Source organism: Choloepus didactylus, chromosome 8 (assembly GCF_015220235.1).
Source record: "Choloepus didactylus isolate mChoDid1 chromosome 8, mChoDid1.pri, whole genome shotgun sequence".
Taxonomy (NCBI): Eukaryota; Metazoa; Chordata; class Mammalia; order Pilosa; family Megalonychidae; genus Choloepus; species Choloepus didactylus.
Window position 1 is genome coordinate 29,417,292 of NC_051314.1, and position 16,493 is coordinate 29,433,784.

The 16,493-nt window shown below is 34.8% G+C and overlaps 1 protein-coding gene across 9 annotated transcripts in view; it reads left to right on the top strand.

Moving 5' to 3' along the window:
- Positions 1-16,493, top strand: part of UHRF1BP1L (UHRF1 binding protein 1 like) — a 125,196-nt gene that overhangs the window by 48,756 nt on the left and 59,947 nt on the right. For all 9 annotated transcript variants that reach the window (XR_005218294.1, XR_005218293.1, XM_037845532.1 and 6 more), the window contains 4 exons: positions 1,060-1,201; positions 11,233-11,426; positions 12,801-14,299; positions 14,590-14,765. Coding sequence is in view for 7 of the 9 variants with exons in the window: in XM_037845532.1 (XP_037701460.1) it covers positions 1,060-1,201; positions 11,233-11,426; positions 12,801-14,299; positions 14,590-14,765 (2,011 nt within the window). In the remaining 2 variants the exon portion in view is untranslated. The remainder of the gene's footprint in view (positions 1-1,059; positions 1,202-11,232; positions 11,427-12,800; positions 14,300-14,589; positions 14,766-16,493) is intronic.

The window sequence follows — 16,493 nt, forward strand, 5'->3', positions numbered from 1 at the left end:
GGAACTGACTTAAATTTATGAAGGCTGTGAAATAAACAAAAGATTTTATTAGTTCATATGAGGAAATGTAAATAAATCATTGAAAAAATATTCCATGTATATAAGAAATACACAGACCTGTTTGTTGAATGAATGAAAAAAATAGAATAACCTGAGATATAGGCTTGAGACTTCTAAACTAGCATAAATGAATAAGTAAAAGTGATAAAACTCTAGTTTGGACTTTGGGGAAATTAGTATATTTATTAGTACATTTTTGATGTAATAATAAATTAGTTTGTTGGAGAGTGAAAAATTGTTATAAGAACCTTAAAACTAGCAGTCTTTTGGAAAAATAATTTAAGAGATCAAACTATTTGAAAGAAATGTTTATAGCTGTATTTTTTTTTTAATAGTAGAGAAATTCTGGAAAAGAATTATTATAAAAAATATACTGGGTAAAAGCGTTCTGGCTTCGAGGACTTGAATCTGTGTCCAGACTACGCCATTTACTTATCTATATTATCTTTAACAAGTCTCTTAACCCATCTGAGCCCATTTCTTTATCTGAAAATGGCAGTAATTTCTAACTTATAGTTTTTGTAATGGTTTTATGATGTGTAAGTCCCAAAGAGGAAGAGGAGAGGAGGGGGTGGATGATATGCAGAGAACGCCTAGATAATTCATTCTGCCCTAGAAACCTGGAGGGTTACTATACTTACATGTTAGAAAGAATTGTTAAAATATTTTTGGAGTAATTAGATGCATGGAAAAGTATAAATAAAATTATTTTCGTATCTGTTATTTTAAAGGCTCAAAATAATAAGTGTATAAGGAATATTTACAAAATTCATTTTGCAAGTGATAAGGATTCAAATAGGTTACAAAGTTTTCTAGATAGTAGATATTATTTAAAGATGACTTACTGTAATTAAATATATAGTAAAGCTTGTCTTGGAAAATAACCACTAATAAATTGTTGTAAGTCATTTTAAGAGAGTTTCAAATGTCAAAATTGTGTAATTCTTTGGAAATGGGCTTTTATTCAGTGTAACTTCAATAAATTTAATTATTTTTCAGGTTTCTACAGCAGACCAGTGTCGTTCTTCCCCCAAAAGTATGATTTCCTGCAATAAAAAATCCCTATACCTTCCACAAGAAATGTCAGCTGTCTATATAGAATTCACAGAATATTATTATCCAGATGGAAAGGATTTTCCAAGTAAGAGTTTCTTATTTTGTTATTTGTCCATTACTAGGTGAGTTTTTTTTTCTTGCTAAGTTTTTTAGTCTTAAAAATGGTAAAAAGTAACTGCAGTTCATTGTTCTTTATTTTTGTTATCAACGTATATAATACATTACTCTACAATAGGATTTTTACATATTGTTTTTTGTTGGTATGTCCTTCCTCCTCACTAGCTTGTGGCATTCTTGATGGAAGGAATGATATGGTATACATGATCCCCATAGTCAGTGTATAAGGGTTCCAATTTCTCTCCATCCTTGCCGACACTTGTTATTTTCCATTTTTAAAATAATAGCCATACTAATGGGTGTACAGTGGTATCTCACTGTGAAGTGGTATGCTCACTGATGTACATTTGAACTTTTTATCAATATATAATATCCTTCCTTATCTCTCATAATCTTCTTTTACTTAAATATTTTTTTGTCTGAAAATATTACAGTCACTCTGGTTCTCTTTTGATTATTTTTTGCCTGGAATATCTTTTCCCACCTTTACTTTCAACTACTTTGTACCAAAAGTGAGTTTCTTGTAGACACCGTGGAGATTGATCGTGCTTTTCCATCCAGTGTGCCAGTCTCTACCTTTTAATATGGAATTTTAATCCATTGACATTTAAGATAATGGAAAAGGAAGGATTTCTGTTTGCTGTTTAGCTATTTGTTTTCTCTGTGTCCTGTATATTCTTTATTCCTCAATTAATGGCTTTTTTTCTTTTTTAAGTTAGTTGCTCTTTTTATAGGGTACTATTTTGATTCCCTTCTTTCCTTTTCTCTATACTTTTTAGTTATATTCTTAGTGGTTACTATTGTAATTACAGTTAACATTTTAAACTAATGACAAGCTAGTTCAACTACTATCAACGTAATTTCAGTAGTATACAAACTCTCTACTATATATCTTTGTCCCTCCTTCTTTATTTTTTTATTTTCTCAGATTACGTCATTACATATTGCATGTCCATAGATTTTAAATGTTATTTTACACATCTGTCTGTTAAATCTTATGGGGGAAACAAGGCAGTCACAAAACAAAAGTAAAACAGTCCATAACCTATGTAATTATCTTTTCCAATGTTCAGTAAGATCATACAACATTTTTCCTTTTGTGTCTGGTGCATTTGACTCAAATTATGTCTTTAAGGTTCATCCATGTCACATGTCACACCTTCATTACTTTTCACATCTGAATAATATTCCATTGTATGTATACACCACATTTAATTTATCCATCCATCAGTTAATGGACACTGGGTTGCTTCCATTTTTTGGCAATTGCTAATGCCATTCTGAACTTCATTGTGCAAATATCTGTTCAACCCTCTGCTTTCAGTTTTTTTTTTTGGTATATACCTAGAAGTGGAATTTCTAGGTCATATGGTGATTCAATACTTAACTTTCTGAGTAATTGCTAAACTGTCTTCCACAGTGGCTGCACAATTTTACATTTCCAGCAACAATGAATGACTGTTACTGTTTTTCCACATCCCCTTCAACTTTTTTATTTCCTTTTTTTTTTCTTTTATAGTAGCCATTAGGTGGGTATGAAATGATATTTTATTGTGGCTTTGATTTGCATTACCCTGTTGGCTAATGATGTTGAGCATCTTTTCATGTGCTTTCTGGATGTTTGTATCTCTTCTTTGGAGAAATGTCTATTCAAGTCTTCTGCCCAGTTTTTAATTGGGTTTTCTTTTTATTGTTGATTTGTAGAATTTCTTTTATATATTCTAGATAATAAACCTTTTATAGTATATATGGTTTCCAAATATTTTCTTCCATTATGTATGTTGTTTACCTTCATGATAAAGACCTTTGGTGCACAAAACTTTTTAATTTTGATGAAGTCCCATTTATCTGTTTTTCCTTTGTTGTTGTTGTTCATGCTTTCTGTATAAAATCTTAGAAACCATTGAGTAACCCAAGGTCCTGAACATGCTTCCCTGTGTTTTCTTAAAGGAGTTTTATAGTTCTGATTCTTTTATTTTAGGTCTTTGATTCATTTTGAGTTGGTATGAGGGTGATGTTGATTTCATAGAATGAGTAAGAGAGTATTCCCTCCTCTTCAGTTTTTTGGAAGAGCTTGAGCAGGATTGGTGTTAATTCTTCTTAGGATGTTTGATAAAATTCTCTTGTGAAGCCATCTTATCCTGGGCTTTTCTTCGATGGGACATTTTTTATTACTGATTCAATCTCTACTAGTTATTGGTCTATTGACATCTGTTTCTTCTGAGTTAGTGTAGGTAGTTTGTGTGTTTCTAATAATTTGTCTATTTCATCTCAAGTATCTAATTTGTTGGCATACAGTTGTTCATAGTATCCTCTTATAATCATTTTTATGTCTGTGAGGTTGGTAGTAATGTTCCCCTTCTCATTTCTGATTTTATTTGTTTTCTCTCTTTTTTATCTTGTCAGTCTAGCTAATGGTTTGTTTATTTTTTTTATCTCTTCAAAGAACTGACTTTTGGTTTTGTTGATCCTATTTTTTAATTCTCTATTTCATTTATCTCCACTAGAGTCTTTGTTGTATCCTTCTTTCTATTCATTTTGGGTTTAGTTTGCCTTTCTTTTACTCAGTCTACCAGCTGTAAGATTACAACTCTGATTTTAGCTCTGTCTTCTTTTTTAAGGAAACATTTCTAGCTATAAATTTCCCACTCAGCACTGCCTTTGTTGCATTGTATTCATTTTGGTATGTTGTGGTTTTGTTTTTATTTTCCCAAAGATATTTCCTAATTTCCCTTGGGATTTCTTCTTTGACCCATTGGTTATTTAAGAATATGTTTAATTCCCTCATATTTTTAAATTTTCCAGTTCTCCTTCTGTTACTGATTTTTAGCTTCATTTCATTGTGGCGAGAGAAGAGACATTGTATGATTTCAATATTTTTTAATTTATTGAGACATTTTGTGACTTAACATATGGTCTCACCTGGAGAATGATCCATGTGGACTAGAGAAGAATGTTTATTATGCTCCTATTGGGAGAAGTATCTACATACGACTGTTAGGTCTACTTGATTTATAGTATTGTTTAAGTCTTCTCTTTCTTTTTGGACCTTTTGTCTAGATGTCATCTCCATTACTGAAAGTGGTATGTAGAAGTCTCCTACTATTAATGTAGAACTGTCCTTTTCTCCCTTCAAATCTGTCAACATTTGGTTCATATATATTGGGGTTCTGCCACCAGGTGCATATATTTTTGTAATCGTTATGTCTTCTTGTTAAATTGACCCCTTTAGCAGTTTATAGTGACCTTCTTTGTCTCTCATAACAGTTTTTGACTGTATTTTTTCTCATATTAGTATAGCCCTCCCAGCTCTCTTTTGATTACTGTTTGCTTTATTTGTTTTGTTTTGTTTTGTTTTGTTTTTCCTATTCTTTCTCTTTCAGCATACTTTGTGTTTGAATGTAAGGTGAGTGTCTTGTAAATAGCATATTTGGGTCATGCTTTTTTATCCATTCTGCCATCTCTGCCTTTTGACTGGGGAGTTTAATCCATTTACATTTAAAGTAACTAGTGATAATGCAGGACTTTCTTCTGCCATTTTGCTCTTTGGTTTTTTTAAGTTATTCCTTTTTTGACATTCAGTTCTTCCTTTAATACCTACTTTTGTATTTATTTGATTTTTTTTTTGTATCATTTTAAGTCCCTTCTCATTTTCTTCTTCTTTATATATTTTCATATATTTTTCTTGTTGGTTATACATGGGACAAAAATTTAAATCTTAAATCTGTAGCATTTACATTTGGTTTGATACCACCATAACTTCAGTAGCATACACATACGCTTTTCTTGCATCTCTCCTTGTGTCCACCTTTTTGTTGTATTTGTTACAAACTATATCTTTATACATTATGTATCCAAAACCATTGATTTTTCATTACTTTTTATGTATTTGCATTTTAGAAATGTAAGAACTAAAAAGTGGGCTGACTTACAAAAAATACTATATAATAGTACTGGCTTTCATTATTACCCATATGTTCACCTTTCCCAGAGATCTTTATTTCTCCATGAAACTTCGTTCAACTATCTAGCATCCTTTCCTTTCATTCCTTAGAACTTTCTTTAGCATTGCTCGCAGGACATGCTCATTGGCACCCAACTCCATTTGCTTTTGTTTATCTGGGAATGTCTAATTCTCATCATTGTTTTTGAACAACAGTCTCTCTGGATATAAAATTCTTGTTTCGCAATTGTTTTCTTTCAGCACCTTAAGTATTTCATGTACTGCCTTCTTGTTTCCATTGTTTCTGATGTCAGTACTTGATCTTATTGGGATTCTCTTATATATAACTTGATTCTTTTCTCTTGCAGCTTTCAGAACTTGTCACGCTTTGTCTTTGGGATTGGACAATTTGATTACCTTGTTCTTCTCTTTGAGTTATCCTGTTTGGGGATCATTAGGCTTCTTGACTGCACATATCATGTCCTTACTTAAATTTGGGGAATTGCCATTATTTCCTTGAGTATTCCTTCTGTCCCTTTCTCTCTTTCTTCTCCTTTTGGGACTCCTATAATAATTATTTTGGTATGCTTTATGGTGTCCCACAGGTGTCTTAGACTCTGTTTGCTTTTTTTTTAATTATTTTTTCTTTGTTGTCCTCAGCCTGAATCCTTTCATTGTCTTGTCCTCAAGATATCTGATTCTTCTGCCAGCTCCAACCTGTTTTGAAACTCTAGGAATTTTTTTCATTTCTGGGTATTGTTGTGTTCAACTCCAGTAATTCTGTTTGGCTCCTTTTAAAATTTTCTCTCTGTTGAGATTCTCATATTGTGCATTCATTGTTTTCCTCATATCCTTAATTCTGCTGTGTTTCCTTCCACCTCTTTGAGCACATTGAGCATCATTTTATAGTCTTTGTCAGATATTCCCCAAATCTAGTCCTTTTGATGATGGTTGCTGGATCTTTACCTTGTTCTTTCAGGTGGGTCATCATTTCCTATTTCTTTATTTGTCTGGCAAGCTTTTGTTGCACATTGTAATATTTTAAAGTGTTAATTCTGGGATTTGGTCCCTGAGCTGTGTTCCTTGAGTGCCAGTCCAACCAAAGCAAAAAGCATCTTTCACAGTCTTTGCACTTTGACTCTGCTTTGGCTGGTGGTCTCTTTCAGAGCCTAGCCCTCTTCACAAGATCACCCTGAGGAGAATAGTTTAGGGTCCTCTCTGTCTTATCTGATTCTGCCTGGAGCCTGCTTCTTGTCCTGACTGTGTACCTGCTCCTGGCCTTAGGAATTTCTAGTACGCAGGGAATTTGAATGCCACCTCTACTCCCTTTGAAATAGGCTTTCACCCCTTCATTGGTGCTCTATTGTATGACCTTATACAGATAGTCCTTTGCCCTAGGCTGCTTTGACTTCATTATTCCTTACACTACATTAGCTATCTGTAAGCTTTTTGTCTGCCTTCAGATAAATTCTGGGAGGATAAGCCTGAAATAAATTTCCTGGTTCATTCTTTCAGGCTTCCAGCTGCTAATTGACACTGACATACAAGCACCCCCAATAGGCACATAGGGGTTACCCTGCTCTGCCTGGGGGTGGGTTGTGAGGGTGGCTAACAAGGACACCATGAACTTCATCTACCATTTTTCAAGCTATTTTTCTTGATTTACCACTTGCCCACTTGCTGCAACTCTTTGACTGTTTTCCAGAGTTTTGAGGAAGATAGTTCTGCAAAGTTTTGCTAGTTGTTCCAGGATTCTGTGGGAGGACAGTACCCTGAATTCTCACACTGCCATCTTGGTCGACCAGAAGTCCCACTCTATCTCTTAAGCACTTTCGTTGTATTTACCTTGAGGTTTGTGTTAAAGAACTTAAGTCTATAATCTATTCCTTTGAAAATGTGTCAGTTTAACCTGAATAACATACAGAGTCTCTGCTCCTATACCCATCTGTTTCCTCTCTTTATGTTGTCATACATTACTGCTATTATATATTTTATGTGTTCATAACATGGATTTCTTATTCAATTGTATTCTAACTTTTATAAGAAATCAAAAGTGGAGTTACATACTAAGGATGCTGTACTACTGTGTTTTGCATTTACCCTTGTAATTATCTTTACTGGAGATCTTCACTTCTTCCTACTGCTCTAAGCTACTATCTCTTGTCCTTTGCTTTCAACCTGAAGAACATTTAGCATTTCTTGTAGGGCAGGTCTCTTGCTGATGGATGCTCTCTCGTTTTTTGTTTATCCATGACTATGTTACACTCTCCTTCATTTTTGTAGGACAGCTTTACGAGATAAAGAATTTGGGGCTGATTTTCCTTTTTTTTATCTTAAATATTTCATTCCACTACCTTCTAGCCTTCATGGTTTCTTATGAGAAATCAGCACTTAGTCCTATTGAGGATCCCTTGTATGTGACGAACTGCTTTTCCCTTGCTGCTTTCAGAATTCTCTCTTTATTTTTGGCATTCAAATATTTTGATTAGTATGTATCTTGGAGGAGTTCTGTAATGGTTTATCCTGTTTGGAGTTTGTTGTGCTTCTTGGACATGTATATTTATATCTTCCATAAGATTGGGGAAATTTTGGGCCATGTTTCCTCAAATATTCTTTCTGTCCCTTTTCCTTCTTTCCTTCTGGGACTTCTGTAATGCATATATTGGTATGCTTCACAGGTCCCTTAGAGTCTACTTACTTTTTTCCATTCTTTCTATTCTTTTCTATATCTGTTCTTCCAACTGTATGATTGCAATTGTTCTGTCTCCCAGTTTACTGATTCTTTCTTCTGCCTGTTCAGATCTGCTGTTGAGTGCCTCTTGTGTATTTTTAATGGTTGTGATTTTCACCCCCATAAATTCAGTTATTTTCCTTTTTAAACACTCTCTTTTTTTTTAATACATCATCATCTTTATATCCTTTAGTTCTGTGTCTATATTTAGTTTATTTCTATACATGTCTTCTTCTAGCTCCTTGAATTGATTTAGGATATTTGACTGAATGTATTTGATCAACCAGTTGTAGTTGTTCCACTGACTGTGTTTTCTCTGAAATTTTAATTTGTTCTTGTGAATGAGCCATGTCATTTTTTTTTTTTTGGTATGGCTATAATCTTTTGTTGATTGCTAGGTATTTGATTGTTTTGGTGTGCTAACTCTGGAAGTCAGTTTTTCCCTCTTGCCTAGGGTTTTAGTGTAGATTGTGAGTGTTAGACTTTTTCTTTAATCTTGGTCCAGTTTATACCAAACTTTTAGAGCAGCCCATTTTTTAAAATACAGTTTTATTGAGATATATTCACACACCCTACTGTCATCCGCAGTGTATGATCGGTTATTCGCAGCACCATCATACAGTTGTACGTTCATCACCAGAATCAATTTTTGAACCTTTTCCTTAATACCAAAATAAAAATAAAAACAAAAAAGAACACCCAGAACTTTCCATCCCCTCCATCTCACTCTATTCTTCATCTAATTTTTGTCCCCATTTTTCCACTCATCTGTCCATACACTGGATAAAGGGAGAGTGAGCCACAAGGTTTTCACAATCACACAGTCACACTGGGCAAGTTACATAGTTATACGATTGTCTCCAAGAATCAAGGTCAGTGGGTTGCAGTTTGACAGCTTCAGGTATTTCCCTCTAGCCATTCCAACACACCAGAAACTAAAAAGTGATATCTACATAGTGCATAACAGTACCCCCCAGAGTGACCTCTCAATTCCATTTGAAATCTCTCAGCCACTGGAACTTTATTTTATTTCATCTCTCTTTCCTCTTTTGGTCAAGAAGATTTTCTCAATCCCACAATACTTCATTTCCTGCACTGCCAGGGGGGATTCACACCCCCACGAGTCAGGTCCCACATAGTGGGGAGGGCAGTGAGTTCACCTGCTGATTGGGCTTAGAGAGAGGAGGGGGCCACATCTGAGCACAAAGAGGCTCTCTGGGGGAGACTCTTAGCACAACTGTAAGTAAGCTTAGCCTCTTCTTTGGAGCAACAAGCCTTACTAGGGAAAGCCCCCAGATTGAGGGCTTGGCCCACCAAATTGGCATTCCTCAATGTTTGCAAGAAAATCAGCACTTACTTAGGTGAGGAACTCCAACATTTCTGCATTTCTCCCCAGTTCCTTGGGGGGTCCCCACAAATACACTTTTACTGTCTGCCCATATCACTCTGGGATGTAATGGGATTTCACTCCAGCCTGTGCAAATTCACCAAATCCACTTCCCATTCAAAGCTCCATGCACCTTTGGTGTTCAAACAAACTGATTGTACAAGTTAAATTATCCAGTTTAGAGAGGCCAATTCTTAACAGTTTTGGTTTTCTCGGGTCTTTCTGTACCTGCCCCTTGCCCTGAGCACATGCAGTAACTTCTAAGATTACCCTATTATGTGTACCTGTTCCCTCTCCAGGAGATGATTTCCTTTACTCTGTTCTTCCTCCAGAGATCCTGGGTTCTATCTTTGTTTTTATTCAAATTTTCCTCCTCAGCAGCTATGATTTGCTTAGCTCCTCACTTGCTCTCTGGACCATCTTTTCACTCCAGCTTTCAGCTTTCCAACAGTTCACTTTCCCCTCTTTGTATAGCTTTTTTGCTTCTAGTAACTTCTGCATTAGGGGAACCTGACCCACAGAGCCAGATGGGGTCAGTGTTCAAAAACACTAAATTTTATCATTTTGGTACATCAGAAATTAGACACTGGGTTGAGAGTGTGCACAGCTTCCCATAGTTTTCCTGCAGGTATATCTGATTTCTGGGGAACTACTTTATGTGTGCATACATGCTGACCACTAGGGTCCTCCTGCTTTGTGTCTCTGTGGCCTTGGGTCCCATGCTTGAATGTACATGGGATTCTTAAGTAGCTGCCATGGGTGGTTCTGTTGTGACCATGACAAGAAATGCCCGGCCTGGAACACTGCCTCTGTGTGTCTCTTAAATCATGCTAGATGAAGCATAGGGAAGGGGTCTGGACTGGCAAGTCTTCACCTGTCTCCTACCTCATTGTTTTAGAGTTTGTTTTTCTCTCCCCTTCCCCTCTTGTCTTCTCTAGTCTGAATAGCATTCAAAACTGAAGCTGAAGGTCGCTAAGGTTTAGAAGATTCTTCAGGGTAGAACCTGGCTTCAGAGCTTATTTATTTTCTAGGTTTTCTGCTTTCATTTAATTTTTGTCCTGCAAATTCTTCCTTTTGCCAGTTCAGCTATTCATTTAAGAAAATGTGTTAAAGTACTACACAAATGGTAGTTTTATTGTCGTCATCATGCTTATTAATAAGATGCATCCAGTCCATCAGGAAATCCTGCCTTCAAGATATATTCCAAATTAATCATTTCACATCACTTCCACATTCACCACCATAGTATAATTCACCATTATCTTTAGTTTGAACTCCTGCAGTAACTTCCCCTAACTAGTCTTCCTGCTTATACTTTTATTTTCTTATAGTTCATTCTATCTGGAAGGATCTTTTAAAAATTATATGTCAGCTCTTGTCACATTCCTGCTTCAAATCCTTAAATTCCTTCATGGTTTGCCATGGTACTTGGAATAAAATCCAGACTCCTTACCCTGGCTTATAAAGTCCTGTCATTTAGGCCCCTCTTGCTGCTCCAACCCACTCCAAGCTCTCTAGCCTTTCCAATGTTCCTGAAGCACACCAACCTCATTTCTGCCTCTAGATCTTTACCGTTTCTATTTCTTTTGCCTGGAACATTTTCAAAGGTCCTATGTACAAATGGGTTCACACCTCCAGGACTGTGGGTTGGAACTTGAACATATCTTTTGTGGGGGACATGATTCAATCCCCAATAGTTAGTTTTAGATTACATTATGTATTTTGCAGTTAATAAAGCATAGAAGAATGTTTTTTTTTCTTTCTTTTTTCCCATTTAAACATGTTTGCTGTCAACCACATGTATCACTTTAATTTTATAAATAACATATCTCAAAAATTTTTTCTTAGTAAAGATTAAAACTTGCTAAAAATGTCTTTTCTGTTCTCAGGGAAGCTTTAGAACTTTCTGTTCATTAAAAGTTTACTTTTTTTCCACAGTTCCATCTTCCAACCTGTATAGCCAGCTAAATGCACTACAGTTTACCGTGGATGAGAGAAGCATTCTATGGTTAAATCAATTTCTGTTGGATTTAAAACAGAGTCTTAATCAATTTATGACTATATACAAGTTGAATGACAATTCAAACTCTGATGAGCATGTTGATATTCGAATTGATGGCTTAATGCTAAAGGTACCTTATAAACGAGTGGCTATGACAATAGCACCATTTTCTGGGAAGAAAAGTTGACAGCATTGTAATTTCCAGGATTTAAGATGGGAATGAAAATATAAATCAATTTCACTGTGATGTTAATTTAGATTTTGAAATTTGTTTTTATTTTAATTCTCAATTATAGAAGCTTTTTTCAGTTATAGACTGCTTTTTTTCTAGTTTGCGTATTTTTTATTCCTTTTCCCTTTCTTTCTTTAACTTCCTTTTATTTTTAATTTTTTTCACTGCTCATCCATTTTAGGTGATCAGTAGAAGTAAAATTCAAATCAGTAATTTTCTTTTTACTTACCAGAGCTGGTAAAATGTTTAAGAAGAGTAAATAATACAATGAAGCTTTAAAATTACATCTGGGTTTTATTTGCTCACCTTTATTCTGTTCTTAATATCCAAAGATAATAGAAAGTTACATTTTATTATAGTCAAGTAGTTGATAATCTGAACTTCAAGAATATTTAAAGCTCTTTAAAGGAAGGAGATTAAAAAAAAACAGCTGGTATAGTTTGCTAAATAAAATAAGATAGAAGAAAATTTTCTAGGTCTGTTGCTCATGGACTAAATTTATATAGCTTTTATTTCTTCTGTGTAAAAATGAGACTAATAATACCCAACGGTGTTTTAAAGACATGTTTTAAAGATCTCAAACATCTTATAATATTTAATGTAAAGGGACATATTTTATAATATTTACACTTATACTTTAAGATACAACTATATAATTCTTTTCTGAATACGGACAGTTTAACTAGTTGCTTTAAACTCTTTGATATGAATATTTTCAGGACTGGCATTAATTATCCCCTGGAAATTATTTTAGTAAATAGTTTGACCTATACTGTTGAGTTTATTTTCCTTTATTCAAGAAAAGTGATTTCAATGAGATCCTTTCAGTCATTACATTCACTCATCCAGTCATCCCCCAAATTTCGTGGATTTAAAATATCCTTTTAAAAAAATCCTTTTTTCAGACTTGACACTTTTTTGTATATGCTCAGTGCATAGTAACCATTTAATAAATCATGGTTTAATTTAATTAATGTTCTTTTTTTCTGTTATCGTGTGCAAAAAAATAATTACATGTGATGTACATTATTAAATCATGCTTTTTTTAAAGTTCTTTTCTTGTCATGGTGTATCATTTAAGTCCCTTTTCCTTAGTGTAATAAAAATATTTGAGGATAAGAAGTTAGCATTTCATGTCTAGAAAAGAAAATAGTATTTTGCGGATAGATGTCAAGAAAAAGAACTTTTAAGCTGTCATATTCTCGATTTTTTTTTTTGTCTTTAAGATGTATAGATTTGTAATTGGACTACATTAATTTTTTTCCATTCTAGTTTGTCATTCCTTCTGAAACAAAAGCTGACTGTCATCAAGATCAACCACATGCAATTTCTGTTCAGAGTTCTGAAATGATTGCTACAAATACAAGGCACTGTCCAAACTGTCGACATTCTGATCTAGAAGCTTTGTTTCAAGACTTCAAAGGTTGTGATTTTTTTAGTAAAACATACACCAGTTTTCCCAAATCTTGTGACAGTTTTAATCTTCTGCATCCAATCTTCCAGAGACACGCTCATGAACAAGATACCAAAATGCATGAAGTTTATAAAGGAAATATTACTCCCGAATTGAATAAACATACTCTTAAAACTTCTGCTGCCATGGATGTTTGGGCTGTTTACTTTTCTCAATTTTGGATAGACTATGAAGGGATGAAACGTGGAAAAGGACGGCCAATAAATTTTGTAGACTCTTTTCCTCTTTCTTTCTGGATTTGTCAACCAACAAGATATGCAGAGTCACAAAAAGAGCTGCAGACTTGTAATCACGTATCTCTAAATACATCACAAAGTGAATCTAGTGATCTGGCTGGCCGACTGAAGCACAAAAAGCTCTTGAAGGAGTATTATAGTACAGAGGCTGAGCACTTGACAAATGGTGGTCAGAAACCCTCTTCATCAGATACATTTTTAAGAGTTTCCTCTTCATCATCCGATGCAGATATTCATGTCCTGGTTCACATTCATAAACACGTCAGTATGCATATCAATCACTACCAATATCTGCTCTTGCTTTTCCTCCATGAGTCACTTATTCTACTTTCAGAGAATTTAAGGAAGGATGTAGAAGCTGTGACTGGCAGTCGTGCCAGTCAGCCTTCCATTTGCATTGGAATTTTACTTAAAAGCGCAGAAGTGGCTCTTTTGCTACATCCAGTGGATCATGCAAATAATCTTAAGTCGTCTGTTCCTGAAAGTGTGGGCCCAGTGGTTCCTGATTACTTGCCTACAGAAAATGGAGAATTTTTGTCTTCAAAAAGAAAGCAAGTTAGTGGTATAAATCAAATTCGAAGTGTAACTCTTAGTCATATGGCAGACAGCAGATCTATGAGTGTTGACCTTTGCCATGTCCCTTCGAAGGATCCATTGCTTTTTAAATCAGCTAGTGATACAAATCTGCAAAAAGGTATTTCTTTCCAGGATTATTTGTCAGATAAAAATTTAGGGAAAATAAGTGAAGATGAAAGTAGTGGACTTATTTACAAAAGTGGCTCAGGAGAATTTGGATCAGAAATAAGTGACAAAAAGCATTCATCCTATACAGATCCAAACAGTGTCTTAAACTACAGAGAAGATTCAAGTATCCTATCATATGATAATAGTGGTAATCAAAACATAGTTTCAAATAGTTTCACTGGTAAAGAAAATAAAAACATAGAATCAATCTTCAAAGCTGAAGATTTGGTTCCAGAAACGGCTTCACTCTCTGAGAACCTGGAAATCAGTAAAGAAGCATCCACAGTTAGAGCACTTAAATCACAGTGTTCTTTAAGGTAACAATATATGTTGGGAGTTTTTGTTTTTGTTTTGGTGTGTGTGTGTCTTTGTATTTTTTTTTTTTTTTTTTTCTTGCTTTTAAACAGAAAACCCCATGACAAAATGTGGCATTGTTAGTTGGAAGAGTAGATTTTTTGGAATATAAAAACACTTTGAGTTTATATTTTTAAATATAATTTTAAAACTTGTGGATGAAATATACTTGTTTTTATTTTGTTAGAAGTCTTTTTCAAATACAATTCCTTCTTTATATCTATGATTTTCTAATGATTTTGTTTCTTAACAGTGGAAAGCCTAAGGAACGTTGCCCACACAACCTGGCTCCACTCGGTGTTTCTTTTAAGAACATGGAAAAAAGCACTTCACAAACTTCTTTGGATACCATTTCACTTGACAGTATGATATTGGAAGAACAGTTGTTAGAAAATGATGGAAGTGATAGCCATATATTTTTGGAAAAAGGTAAAGCAATACAGTTTAAAATCATATATATTTATGTATATATAGGGAGATCTCAACAAGTATAATACTTAAGTGTTTTTAGTTATATTCAATAATTGTTCATTACAACGTAAAAGATTTATTTTATTTATACACACACCCCCACCTACACACACACACAGCATATAAAGAGCAGTGTACCTAATTTTCTAATTCTTTTAACCAGATACCCCTGACTCTATGGTTAATGCCCAGCAGTTATTTGTATGCAGTAATTTAGATCATAAAGTAGCCAACATTAGGTTACCAGCCTCTGTCACAGAGGTTCCTATATCTGGAAATTTGATTACATGGGCTTACTGTGCATGATTAATTCTCAATTAAATGGTCCTATGACTGGAATTTTATTAGATGGGCCCACTGATTCCCCAAATCAGCATTCTTTCGTATGTATGATCATGTATGATTGAACTACTTGTTCCCCCATCTTGTTCAGAGGCGAAGGAATGACAATGAACTATGAACATTATGAACATTGGTATGCCACTATGAACAGTGGTGTGCAATTATCTGTTCATGTCACTGCTTTCAGATCTTCTGGGTATATACTGAGAAGAAGTGAAATTGCTGGATCGAAGGGTAGCTTGATATCTAGTTTTCTAAGGAACCACCTGACTACCCTCTAGAGTGGCTGTTATACAACATTGAGTAAGAGTTCCAATTTCTCCACATCCTCTCCAGCATTTGTAGTTTCCTGTTTGTTTAATGGCAGCCAATCTAATTGGTGTGAGATGATATCTCATTGTGATCTTAATTTGCGTCCCCCTAATAGCTAGTGAAGAGGAACATTTTTTCATGTGTTTTTTAGCCATTTGTATTTCCTCTTCAGAGAAATGTCTTTTCATATCTTTTGCCCATTTTATAATTGGACTGTTTGTACTATTGTCATTGAGTTGTAGGAGTTCTTTATATATGAAAGATACCAGTCTTTTCTCAGATACATGGTTTCCAAATATTTTTTCCCATTGAGTTGGCTGCTGCTTCACTTTTTGACAAATTCTTTGAGGTTCAGAAGCTTTAATTTTGAGAAATTCCCATTTATCTATTTTTTCTTTTGTTGCTTGTGCTTTTTATAAGGTCTAAGAAGCGACCTCCTAATACAAGGTCCTGAAGATGTTTCCCTGTGTTATCTTCTAGGAGTTTTATGGTACTGTCTCTTATATTGAGGTCTTTAATCCACTTTGAGTTAATTTTTGTGTAGGGTGTGAGGTAGGGGTCCTCTTTCATTCTTTTGGATGTGGATATCCAGCTCTCCCAGCCCCATTTGTTGAAGAGACTGTTAGGTCACAGTTCAGTGATGTTGAGGGCCTTATCAAAGATCAGTCAACCATAGATTTGGGGGTCTATCACTGAATTCTCAATTCGATTCCATTGATCAGTATGTCTTTCTTTGTGCCAGTACCATGCTGTTTTGACTACTGTGACTTTATAGTAAGCTTCAAAGTCAGGAAGCATAAGTCCTCCTGCTTCATTTTTCTTTTCTAGAGTGTTTTTAGCAATTTGAGGCATCTTTCTGCTCCAAATAAATTTGATAACTAGCTTTTCCAAGTCTACTGTGATAGAAATTTCAGGGTGCAGTCATAGAGGACACAGAGACTGATCGAGTTTCAGGCAGGAAAGTTTTATTTGCACGTCAGCATGGTGGAGGTCAGAAAGAAAAGTGCCATCAGCATGGCGGGGGTCTGAAGT